The sequence below is a fragment of the Canis lupus genome, chromosome 8 (assembly GCF_011100685.1).
Source record: "Canis lupus familiaris isolate Mischka breed German Shepherd chromosome 8, alternate assembly UU_Cfam_GSD_1.0, whole genome shotgun sequence".
Lineage (NCBI taxonomy): Eukaryota > Metazoa > Chordata > Mammalia > Carnivora > Canidae > Canis > Canis lupus.
This window is the reverse complement of record NC_049229.1, coordinates 37955277-37968973: the sequence shown is the minus strand read 5'-3', so window position 1 is coordinate 37968973 and position 13697 is coordinate 37955277. Positions and strand designations below refer to the sequence as shown.

The 13697-nt window shown below is 36.0% G+C and overlaps 1 protein-coding gene across 1 annotated transcript in view; it reads left to right on the top strand.

The window, feature by feature from the left end:
- Positions 1–13697, top strand: part of KCNH5 (potassium voltage-gated channel subfamily H member 5) — a 273633-nt gene that overhangs the window by 17830 nt on the left and 242106 nt on the right. The window contains exon 2 of the mRNA XM_038544896.1: positions 5367–5490. Within this exon, the coding sequence (XP_038400824.1) occupies positions 5367–5490 (124 nt within the window). The remainder of the gene's footprint in view (positions 1–5366; positions 5491–13697) is intronic.

The following is a 13697-nucleotide window of genomic DNA, read 5'->3' as shown; positions in this document are numbered from 1 at the left end:
ATTCGTTCTTTTTTAGAACATTTGCGTCCTATTTCCTGGGATACAGACAATTATTTCAGTCAATAAATAATTACTATATTACAACTCTCGTAGGTACTGTAGGGATAAAATTCATAATCTCAGGGACTATATTAGCTAAGAAATTAAAAGTAGCTTATATGAAGTATTTAGAGAGGCATTGCATACTAAATTTCATGATATCAATTATATAAAGAGATCTCTGCAGAATACATTAATTCATTTATTTATTGATATAATCAACCAACAAGCAAGCATGTACTATGTGCCAGGCAACGTATTAGGTATAGGGGGATTAAATGGGACCAAATGAGTATATTTTCTGTCCTTATAGAGCTTACAGACCAGCAGGCAGATATGCATTCATCATATAACACGAACATATAAAAAAAAACCAACACGAACATATATAGAATTGTAACTGCATTAAAGTCTGTGAGGAAGAGGTGCATCATGTATAAAATTATTAGGTATGACCTGATCAGAAGGTCAGGAAACAATACAGAGGTCGTGACAATTAGATCTAAATAACTGCAAGTGTCAATCAGATAAGTAAGGAAATGAATGGTGTTCAGGCAGAGAGAATGGCAAGTTATAAGATCCTACGTTGGGAAAGAGCTTGAAGCTGACAAAAATATAAGAAAAATTTGACTGTGGTTGATTTGACAGACTTTGTTCTGATCCCTAGCACCATAGATTAACTTTGCCTGTATTTAAACTTTATATGAATGAAATTAAAGCTTCTGGCTTCTTTCAATCATTATGTTTATCAGATTCATCCATATAATTGCATGTATGAGTAGTTTGTTCCATTTTAGACCTGAGTAGCTTTTCTTGTATGAATATGTCACAATTTTTAATCCATTCTCTTATTGATGGATATTTACATTGTTTTCAGCTCTTATGAATAAATCTGATGTGAACATTTTTTTACAAGTCTTTTTGTTAACATATGTTTTCATTTCACTTGAGTAAATGCCTAAGAGTGAAATTTCTGGGTCATAGCTAAATATTTAACTCTACAAGAAACTATTTTTCAAAGTGATTGTTCCATTTTATATCCTCATTAGTATTTTATAAAGAGTTTCAGTTTTTTGCATTCTCATCAACATTTTGTATTGTTAACCTTTATAGCCACTCTAGTGGTTGAGGAATGATATGTCATTGTGCATTTAATTTGTATTTCCCAGATGCCTGATGGTAGTGAGCATATTATTCTTGTGGTTAATGGCCATTGTATATCTATTGTGTGATGTCTGTCGAATTATTTGCCCATTTTGTTCCTTGGTTCATTTATTATTTTTTTTTGTAGGATATTTTTTAGTATATTCTGGATAGGGGTTCTTTCTCAGAGAGCTGTAGTGTAAATTTTTTTTTCAGAAAAAAAAACTTTTTTAAAAATAAATTTTTCAGTGAATTTTCTTTTCTTTTCTTTTTTTTTTTTTGACAATGTCCTTTAATGAGCAGCTGATTTTAATTTGATGATATCTAATTTATTTATCAACATTTTTTTTTATGGGGCTTGCTATATGAGTCTTATCTAAGAAATTTTTTTCTTTCTTAAAGTGGCAAAGATTTTATTATCCTGTCTTTAAGAATATTTTATTTTGCATTAATATAGCTACATTTGCTTTCTTATGCTTAGTGTTTATGTAATACATTTCCCCATGCTTTCGCTTTTGACTTATCTATGTCTTTATACTTTGAATGTCTTTCTTAGAAATAGTAGACTATCAGTTTCTTTTCTTTGTTTTAAAATCCAGTCTGAAAATTTTTGTTTTTTAATTAGTCTATTTATTCCATTTACATTTAATGTAATGCTTAGTATGGTTAGATTTAGGACTGCCATCCCATGGTTTACTTAGTGTTTTTTTTTTTTTTAAGATGTATTTATTTATTCTAGAGAGAGAAAGAGAGAGAGAGAGAGAGAGAGTGAGAGCATAGGGGGTGGGAACAAATGGAGAGGGAGAGAATCTCAAGCAGACTCCCACTGAGTGTGGAGCCCAATGTAGGGCTTGATCATGAGATTGTGACCTGAGCTGAAATCAAGAGTCAGATGCTCAATGGACTGAGCCACCCAGGTACCCCCTGTTGTTTGTGTTCCGTTTTTCCCACCAGCTGTTTGTTTTTACCTTCTTGACTTGTGTGTGTGTGTATGTGTGTGTGATGGTCATCATTATTATTATTTTGATTTTTTTCCCTTTCAGTTGAAACACCTACTGAATTTGTTTTATTGTGATTCTGCTGCAGTGAATTCTTCCTGTTTCTGAACATGTCTTTGCTTTACCTTCCATTCTGAAGGATACCTTTGCTCTACATGAAAATCTAGGTGGATAAATATTTTCCTCTCAGTATTTTAAAGATGTCATTTCATTATTTTCTGGTTGTCTTTGTTTTTCATGATTTGTATGCTGTAATTATTATCTCCCCCATCTCATCCCCCCCCCCCAACATACTTAAATACTTTTTTTGCTTTGGATGTTTAAAAGACTTTTTCCCCCTTATTTCTTATTTTCAGCTTTACTGTTACCCATTTTTCTACTGTCACTTTGTTTGCATTTATCTTCCTTGAGTTTCACTAAACTAAGATCTCTAGGTTGTTTGGAAAATTTTAGTCATCCTTTATTCATATAACACTGATGCCCTATTCAGCCTTTTTTCCCCCCATACTCAATTACCTATGTTTTAGACTGCTTGATATTGTCCTATGGAACATCTTTGAATCTTGTTGTCTTTTTGCTTCAGTTTGGAATAATTTGCATTGATATGTTTTTAAATTGTTCTTTCTTAGTGTTTAATCTACTATTAAACCTATCCAATGGGGATGCCTGGGTGGCTCAGCGGTTAAGCATCTGCCTTCTGCCCAGGGGGTGATCCTGGAGTTCCGGGATCAAGTCCCACATCAGGCTCCCTGCATGGAACCTGCTTCTCTCTGCCTATGTCTCTGCCTCTCTCTCTGGGTCTCTCATGAATAAATAAATAAAATCTTAAAAAAAAAATAACTAAAAAAATAAACCTATCCAATGGATTTTTTATTCCAGAATGTATTATTTACTTATGTGTTCCAATATTGACCTCTCTTTCTATTGCTTATTTTGTCCCTGGACTATCATAATAGTCTTCTGTTTCTTTACATGCCTAATGGTTTTTAAGTGCATAGGGGACACTGTTCATACATTGTAGAGAGCAGGTAGTTAAATTACTGGTGGGTTTCCTTGATTATGATTTTAATTTTTTTTTTTAAGTGTGAATGTATTTTCTACATTTTTATCTTAGTCCCAGGTTATAACCCATTATCTTGGGACTTGTTTCTTATTCCTAACGCATGGCCTTCTGTGACTTAAATGGAGAGCTTGAGTTATCTACCAAGCTTCTCTAACTTGATAGGACTTGAGCTCAGAAATTTGTCTTTTAGCCATGAGAGTTGGTGAAAATTTTGCTTACCTCTTACCTACTAGTCATTGCTGGAGTAGACAGATATCTTGTAGACTCATTTTGTGCATGCATACTTTAAATCACGGAGAAGAATTTAAGGTACATTTATATATAAATTTATGGCTCTGTTTGTTAAAGGATCTCCCCTTTGACTTCAAGATGCTCTGGCAACCTCAAATTGTGACTTTTGAATGTTTAGTCCCATAAGACTTTTCTTCTTGAGCTCTATCACCAATGAACTATATAAACTGGAAATTTGCTTTCCAGGAATAGACAGTTAAATGAATATCTTATTTAATGTATCTCTTTTTTTCCCAAGGGTTTGTCCTTTTATTCAGTTTCTGTCTACTTTCAGTTGTTTTTAGTACCTTGAAACAGATTTTTGCCATAATCTGTCCACTGCTTCTAGATTTAGCGTCTATTCTGATAAGTTTAATTGGTCGTTACATATTTATTTTTCTTAACATGTAAGTTTTTTTAGAGTAAAGATATGTTTTATTGATCTTTATTCTATCCCAGAATAGTGCCTTTCACTTAGCAGCTACTTAGCAAATGTTGAATTGCATTGTTATTTTTATGAAGACCAACTTTGAGTCAGGATTTAAACTTAAAGTCTTAAACTCAGAAGTTAATTTTTCTTTTTAGGACACTATTTTGCATATGAATTCAAAGGAGTTTTTTTTTTTTTTTTTTGATATTTTGAATTTTTTAAGTATAGTATTCCCTTAAATAATTTACTCTTTTCTAATATTGGCTTTTCAATTGAGGTTGATATCAAAAGATACTATTTTTTGTATTATGTTTTTTTTAATTTAAATTCAAGGTAGCTAACATATAGTGTAGTATGGGTCTCAGGAGTAGAATTTAGTGATTTATCACTTACATATAACCTCCAGTATTCATCCCAGCAAGTGCCCTCCTTAATGCCCATCACCCATTTCGCCCATCCCCCTACTCACCTCCCCTCCAGCAATCCTTCCTCAATTTGTTCTCTATATTTAAGATTCTCTTAGGGTTTGCCTCCCTCTCTGGTTTGATCTTATTTTATTTTATACCTAAAGGAGAATCACTTCTACATCCAAAATATAAATAAAAAGAGATATTCCTTTATTTATAATATTTCCCAAATTCTGTGTAGAATGTAGTTTAAAATACTGTCTTTGAATAATTTCATTTTAGAAAAGGACCCTTCAATGTTTTTAAAATTTTTTTAAAGACTTATTTATTTGAGAGAGAGAACAAGGGGGAAGAGGGGCAGAGCAAGAGAATCTCGAGCAGACTCCCCACTGAATGTAGAGCCCTCTGTGGGGCTCCATCTCATGACACATGAGATCATGAGCTGAGCTGAAACCAGGAGTCAGAAGTTTAACCAGCTGAGCCACCGAGGTGCCCCTCTTCAATGTTATCTTAAATTAGACTTCTCAAGATCAATCTAATGGACCATTTGTCCCCTCATGTCAAAATTATAATGTTATATATAGAATTTTTGGAGCAGTTATACAAATTTGCCTCAATATTATCAAGTTCAGTTTTCTCGTTTAGTGGAGAAGTGACTGTAGCCCTAATTTTAATAAAATAATCTGTTTTGGGGGGAAATTATTATAGTCATTAACGTTTATTTAATATCAACCATACTTGTTTTCATAGCTTAGAATATACTTGAATGGAAAGAGGTATTATAAACTAGCTTCTTTTCAATGGAGTTTTTGTTTGTATGCAAATCTTATACTTATTGCAGATCTCATTTGATAATCATGTTAAATGATTATGTCAATCTCAAGAATAGGCTTTATTATTTGTACCATAACAAACCATAGTTGCATTTGTCTATGAATTTATCTTTTTGTTTACTTGAAAGGAGTACCTTGTTAAATGAAGCTAAAAAAACTTCCTTTTCCTTCTTTCTTCTTTAGAATCGAGTTTCTTACTGGGAAATGCCCAGATTGTGGATTGGCCTGTAGTTTATAGTAATGACGGTTTTTGCAAACTCTCTGGATATCATCGAGCTGACGTCATGCAGAAAAGCAGCACTTGCAGGTAGGTAATAGAACATCTTAGGAATCTTTTCTGAAGTTTAAGTAAATGCTGAATGTGGTTAAAGTCTAAACTTACAGTAGTCCTCCACTTGACCCCGGTTTTGCTTCCCTGTGGCTTTGCTTCCCTGTGGTTTCTACTTCCCTGTGGCTTTGCTTCCCTGTGGTTTCATGCTTCCAGTTGTTTGTTACCCACAGTTAACCACTTCCAGGAGCAGATGCTCCTCCTGGTTGGCTACATCATTCACCTCACTTCATCTCATTTCCTATGAACTGCTATGTTATTTCCTATGAAAATGCTCCGCATTTTCTCATTTTACATCATCAAAAGAAAGGTGAGTACAATACAATAAGATGCTTAGAGAGAGACCACACTCATATAACTTTTATTACAGTATATTGTTATTAATTGTTCTTTTATTATTAGTTATTATTGTTAATCTCTTCCTGTGCCTAACTATAAATTAAACTTTATCATAGGTATGTATATATAGGAAAAAAATAAGTTTATACAGTGTTATGTTCTATCTGAGATTTCAGACACCTATGGGTGGGTGTCTTGGAACGGATCCTCCCCAGGGAAGGGGAAACTCCTGTGCTTAGACTTTTTGTGATATTGGGATTTTCTTATAATAAGAAATATATATTTTGGGGGTGCCTGGTGGCTCAGTCAATTAAGCATCTACCTTCTGCTCAGGTCATGATCCCAGGGTCTTGGGATTGAGCCCCACATCAGTCTCTATGCTCAGTGGGAAGACTGCTTTTCCCTCTCGTCTGCCTGTCCCTCCAAACGCTTGTGCTCTCTCATTCTCTGTCAAACAAATGAATAAAATCTTAAAAAAAAAAATATATATTTATAGTAATGTATATATATATATATATATATATATATATATATATATATATAATGTGTGTGTATATATATATTTGGGCTTTGATGTAGTTCCTGGCTCCAGTCTTTTAAAACCCTTGGAATTTCCCGATAAGGAAAGATAAGAATGATAAGAATGATAAATGTTCCCCTTTTTTATGTTAATGATGCTGTTTGGAAAGCCCTTAGGTAACCTTAGTTTAAAGGCTCTTGCATCCAGGTGATTGGAGGGTTGAACCTTTCAGTACTCCAGCCCCACAACCTTCTAGCCTCTAGGGAGAGGATGGGCCTGGAGGTTGAATTAATTGCCAATAGTCAAGAATCTAATAAATCATGAGAGCTTCTGAGTTGGTGAAATGTGGAAGTGCTGGGCACCTGGAGAGAGCGTGGAAGCTCTGTGCTTCCCCCCATACCTTGCCTGTGTATCTCTTTGATCTACCTGTTCCGGAGTTATATCCTTTTATAATAAACCAGTGATCTAGTAAATAGACTATTTCTCTGAGCTCTCTGTGCTGCCCTAGCAAATTAATCAAACCCAAGAAGACTGTGGAAACCTCCAGTCTGTAGTTGACGGGTTAAAGTACAGGTAACAACCCATGCTTTCAACGGGTGTCTGGAGGGGTAGTGGAGGGTGGTCTTGTGGGACTGAACCCTTAACTTGTGGAATTATGCTGTCTCCGGATGGATAGTGTCAGAATTCAGATAAATCGTAGGACAACTGTGACCGAACCAATTCATTCTCTGATGAGTCAGAAACTGCACCAGGTGGAGCTGTCACACAAAAACGTAATTTGAAGCAAATAAGGACATCACGGGGAATGGCTTCCAAAGCCTTGACTCCCCGACCCAGGGTGAAGGGATTCCTTTTACTTAGGGTTAGGATGAGTTTTTCGTTAGGGAAGCCTTGTCATCACGGGCAGAGGAGCACACCTTGTATGTTATGTAAATGAGGCTTGTGCTCCTCCCGGGGCAGGGATTTTAGTACTTTAATGACGTCAGAGTGGTGGTCCATCATTTTGGAGGCCAGGGCACGGTCCATCTGCGCAGGCGCGAGGCAGAGGTCAAGCTCCACCCGGTCCCTGTGATGAGCTGGCTGGAGGCCTTGTCAGGGCAGCCGCTTTCGCTGGAGGGGCGGTTTCGCCTTGCCTCTGCATTCGCCGAGTTAGAGGTAAGCTGGAAAGAAGAGCTTAAGGGAAAATGAGGGACAACGGTGGGTGAGCACAAGCAGGTGGGCAGTAAAGGTCAGGTCTTGCGGTCTAGCTGGTGATACCACCTGCTGGTATCCCAAGAATTGATTGTTGGTGTGGAGACTGTCACCCCCCTTCCCCACACCTCCCCCATTGGCACTACAGTCTATTTACTCCTATATAAAAACTGTAGAGTAAAAATTATATTAGAATATGAAGGAGACTAAATTGTCAGTGGAAATATATAGCTTAAGAGCCATTGGGGGAACTTGTGCAAAGAAAAAGATTTTTGTATATCTATAAATCTATTAATTCATTCAGTAAATATTTTTTGACTGTGATGAGCCATGAACTGTTCCAGGTGCTAGTGATCAAAGGAGCATCCTCTAGCAGAGAATCACTGATGGCATCACATCAGCACTTCTTGAGCTGCTAAAATTCTTGAACAGAGTAAACAGCCCCCCAACCAAGTAGGACATAATTCACAAACATTTAGAGAACATCAAAAAAGAATTTTTTTAAAAAGATTTTTATTTATTCATGATAGAGAGAGAGAGAGAGAGAGAGAGAAGCAGAGACACAGGCAGAGGGAGAAGCAGGCTCCATGCAGGGAGCTGGATGTGGGACTCAATCCTGGGTCTCCAGGATCACACCCTGGGCTGAAGGCAGATGCTCAACTGCTGAGCCACCCAGGCGTCCCCCCAGAAAAGTTTTTACATCCTGTGTAAATCACACGTGCTTTGTAATGTTGGTACATTGTACCATTGCTATTTTGTTTGGCTTATGTAAAACAGAATCTGGTATTTATATTATTTATAAGAATTCTTTCTAAAATAGGCCGTATCTGTGCATTTAAAGAGAGTATTATGAAAAAAGATCATATAAAAGAGAAGGAAATTCTATAAAGGAACCAATTTAGATCTGAAAAATTTTTCACAATATTTCAGTAGGGCCAGATGGGATGTTTTTCCTTGAGTTAATTTTTCTTCAAAACTCTCACTTAACTGAGCACCAAAATCATGTTATTTTGGAACCATGAGCGATCTGAATTATTTTCTACTCCAGATACTTTGTTTTTCAGAGAAGAAAATTGAGGTAGAGTTATGTTTAAGGACTTGCCCAGGAAAATATGGTGATTTATTTATCCTTTTTTCTATATATTTATGCTGAAAAAAAAATAGAAAGATATATATGCATATATTCTGCATCTTCATGGAAGCCAGGATTTCATGTTATACCAGTGAATCTAAACCTGACTACGCATACAAATCACTTGGAGAGGTTTTGCACAACACATAGTCCCAGACCTCACCTCTGGGAATTACTTATTCAATTAGAATCACTCAAGGTGCGAGGTGGGGGCAGGAAACAAATCAGTACCTTTAACCATCAGCTCAGGTGATTCTGATGTTTAGCCAGGTTTGAGAAATAGTTTGTTCAAAAGTCTTCTTCACTTATCTGGTTTCCACAATCCTCATTTTTCTAACTTTATTTTTACATTCAATCTTCACTTCTAGGTCTGAAATGGGTAAACGAGAGTGGTGGGAAGTTGCCTTTTGTAGCACTGGTACCTTTGTGCCTTTTTCTTCTGTTAGGTGAATATTAGTTCCTAGGCTGGCTCTGCTACTAAGGTGTGTGTTCTAAGTTCTGAGAGGGTGAGGTCTGTATTGAGCTTCTCTGTTCCCTTATGCCTCAGCAGGCTTTAAGTTAGGAAAAGGCTAGTTTTAATGTTACTTATGCATCTGGCTCTGTAGAGAATTCCAGGACTGTAAATGCTTCCATACCCATTTCTTCTTTTTGTACTGTGGACAACCCATTATCATGCCATGCCTCTTTCAGATGCTATCTTCTGCCTGAAGGTATTTATGATTCCCTCAACAAGATTTTCCTCCTCTGACTCCCTTGTGGTTCATTATTTGGCATCATCATCTGGCCTTAAACTAGCTTTCCTTATCCCTTGGGGTTTTCATTGCAATTGTTTTTGTGATTTTTGAGACATATTGCCCCCTAAAAGAGCTGCTTTTTTTGCTCCCAACATCAGTGTCAGATTATAAATGTCTTTAAGGTGGATATTTCATCTTGGTCACTTTTGTACGCACTTAAGGACATAGCTCAGTGTTTCGTGTTTGTATTTGTTGAATTAGATTGGCTTGTGTTGCAATAAACCCTAACCTAGGTCTCACATTCTTCTGTGTAACATGCTTTTGTTTATTGTATTTCATCCCAAGTGTTACCGGTAATTAAGGTGGGTGAGAGAGTGGAGAGTTTTGGATTATGTTATACATTTTTACTGTGGGAAGAAGTATGCAAACCTTCCCCCAGCTCTTCTTCACTATTGCTAGAGATGGCATTTTTAAAATGATAATATTCTTTTTTTTTAAAAAGCCTTTAAAAAAAAGGATTTATTTATTTATTTGAGAGAGAGAGAGCATGCCAATGTATGTGCACGAGTTGTGGGGAGGAGTAGAGGGAGAGAGAGAATCCACAAGCTGACTCCTTAAGGAGCCAGAAGCCTGATGTGGGGCTTGATCTCAGGACCCTGAGACTGTGACTTGAGCTGAAACCCAGAGTTGGCCTCTCAACTGACTTAGCCACTCAGGTGCCTCTGAAATGATAATATTCTTAATGTAAACAATTATTACTTGATTGCACAAAACACCCAGTGTGTTTTGCTGATCTAAAATTTGCAACCAGTTCAGTGCCTTCACAGAACAATGAAGACTGGCATCTGATACATGGGCTGAGGATATTTGAACCTTATCAGGTTTTCTTATAGGCTTTATTTATTTTAGTGCACTCCCCTTTAAACCTCCTTGTCTCCTTTTAAAATTAAACTCTGCCCATTTTATGTTTACTGCAGCATTTTTTAGAAGAATAAAGTCTTAGAAATAATCAAAATGTCCAGTAGTAGGTTTGTTAAAAAATATGGCAGAGCCTAACTTTCTAAATCATATGTTGGAAGGATAAGACACTGAAAGAAGCTAACAACATATTTTTTAAGAAAAAAAAAAAAATCAATCAACCAACCAACCAAAAAAAAAAAAAAAAAAAACAGTTCAAAGAACAGTATCTGCATTATGGTATTCTGATTTTTTTTACATATGGCTTTTTTCTATTTCCTTTATAAATCTATAAAAACCTTTGAATATCACGGACATGGAAACAAGAAGGAAAGAAAAAATTATATACACATATAGAAATGCATTATTAAAGCTAAGAGTTATTATAAAGTTTGAAATCACCAGAATTCTAGTTGGAGATAACTAATTTGACACTGAGGATAGCCTTACAAATAATTCAAAGAATTTTACTGATTTTAATAATGAAAAGTTTTAGGCAAGCCTAACATTAGAAACTACAAATCAGTGAACATCAGTTTGTGAGGAAGCAGTATGACATTTTATATGCTAAAAAAAAAAACAAAAAACGCATCTTTTTATGCAACTTGCATAGATAGAGTAGTGACCAATAAAAATTAATGTTCTATATTTAAAGTACTCAAATATGTTCAGGAACATGAAAAATATTAATTTGTGATTTTACATTATCAAAAGGCTAATATTTAGTTCTTCCATTTCCTTGTTCCTTCTTTGCACTTCCCAATTGGTCTCCCATTAGACCAGGTGCATGGAATTGAATTAAACATTCTCCTCAGTTTGTCCCAATAGCACTATGATCCCTCTGGGCAAAGTCTCATTTTATTTTATTTCTTTTTCTTGTCTTTATTTCTTTTCCCCTTCGTTCCCTCCCCCTTCCTTTGCATAGTTATTCCTTTTAGTATGTTTATTTCATGTCTTACTAATCGATCCTCCATTTGTTTATTAAAGGCCTGTATCCTTGAAATGATGTTACTTTGTGTTTCTTTTTAAAATCTACATAATTCATACCATGTGGTAAGATTGATAGTTTCTTACTGGTTTTACTCAAAATTATTATGTTTTTGAGATGTTTTTACATTGCCATATGATAATCTATTTCATTATGTCTGACATTGTATAGTGCTCCGGTGTCTTCACAGCCTTCTATTTTATTATCCATTCTAGTAGTTGTGAGCTGCAACTTCTGACACTTAGCTCTGTTCAACCACAAATAACCTTAATCACATCTTCTTGTGGCCCCATGTGAAAAATTGTCTGTCTCTATACCTAGAAATAGGATTGCTGGATAGTATAATGTGTGCAGAATTTGTAGATTAACTGCTACCAGATTTCTGTCCAGAGTACCTTTCTGTTTCCACTCCTAGCAGACATGAGGGAGTGTTATTGTTGTCCTGCATCCTTGTACTTCATAATAGTGTATACATTTCTATTTTTTTTGAAGATTTTATTTATGTATTTATTTGAGAGAGAGAGAAAGAGTACATGTGTATGCAGCAGGAGGAGCAGAGGGGAAGGGACAAGCAGACTCCACGCTGACCATGGAGCCAGACTTGGGGCTTAGTCCCAGGACCCTGAGCTGAAATCAGGAGTAGGACACTTAACCAACTGAGCCACCCCCCCTTTTCTATTTTAAAAAATGTGATGTATGCTAGGTACCATCATATTTTTGTTTTGGCTAAAATTTCAGAAAAATATTCTAATGACACCTCAGGAATGGTAGGAATTTCAAATCTAGTCCATTTTATTGTCTAATAATTATGTTTCCAAGTGTGTGGACTGTTTTGCAATTTATTGAAGGACACAAAATGTGTTGCATAGTTAAAAAAGCTTGTAGGTTTTGGGGGGATGCCATTTAAAAGTATCTGATCTTATCTCATGACCCCGCCCCTCCACAGGATGTCCTGACATTCTAGACATCAAGACATCCTTATCATAGGTTGGCTGAAAAACACTTCAGCATTTTACCTTTCATTAACCTGAGATTTCAAAAAGTTCCTTCTGTTTTTTTGTTTGCTTTTGTTTGTTTTTTTACATGTGCAAGGAGAGCAATAATATAGGTAGGGAAGATTGCAGTATGTAGATGCTTTCAAATATATATATATTTTTTTTCTGGGAGGCTCATTAATATTCCTTTACCCAAGCCATCAAATTAGACAATGAAGCAATTAAGAGACATTTTATTGGATGTATTTCACAAGTAGTTTTATTAACACAGGGTCATCTCAGCCAGCAAGAGCACATTACACATGATGGATGTCAGTTTGGTTCCATTTGGCTGAGGGCTCTGCTTCACACGGTGGCTGGGAGAAGTGTTGGAGAGCAGAGGTGCCTCAGTGACGTTACATTCCAAAGGTTAGAGATGTCCAGTGCTCTCCCTGGTTTCCATTAATTACATGCCATGGATCTACCATTTATGACTCTATCTAAAACCTTTTAAGCTCATATAAATTAATGGGTTGTGAAACCTTTGGTTACAATTCACTGTATAAAGTAATGCTTTGATTTATTCCAAAATTACCTGTTTCAGATTTTGAAAGCTGTATTTGTTTGTAAATTTTCCTCCTTACTCCTCCCCTTCCTTCAGGCTTCTTACTTTTTAATCATTTAACTATAGGTTTGAGCCCATTCTCCCATTAACTTTTGTGATAATTTTATTCTTGTGGCTGATTCTGAGTGAGAGACCACATTTACCAACTACATTAAGTCAATCTGTGTGGTTTCTGTGATGAAGCATTTGCGAAGCCATGAATTACAGCCTATAGATAATATTATTCTTTTTGCAGTGACTGAATTTGGTGTTTTAGTCCAGGATCATTGTTGACCATTAGCAAGATAGATTGGCAGAACTCATGAATAGGTTATATATATTTTTTTGTTTGTAAGGTTCCTTTCTCTCTTGGAAATCCATCAACATTTATAGGCATCCTTGCTGGTGTAGGTATCATAATGAGGCTTGTTTGTAAGATTTCATTGGTAGAACAAGGGATCCAAGAATAAGTAAATCCTGCTATCAACCAAGGCCACTTGTCCTTAGAAATTTTCTAGGGCAGAAAATACATGAAAGGTATACTGCCCAATGCTCAGGCAAGCTGGATTCAGCTTGGGCCAGGCCTTAGGAAAACTTCTCCTCTATTCCCAAGACCAGATTTTACCACCAGTTGTAGTTGTGTGGTAAGAAAAGTGGCCAGAATATTCAGGAGCAGGCCTGGAATGGATTTGTGCTCCAACCTCATGGGCTCATAAAGAAAGAAGACACACAAAATGATGTATGTAT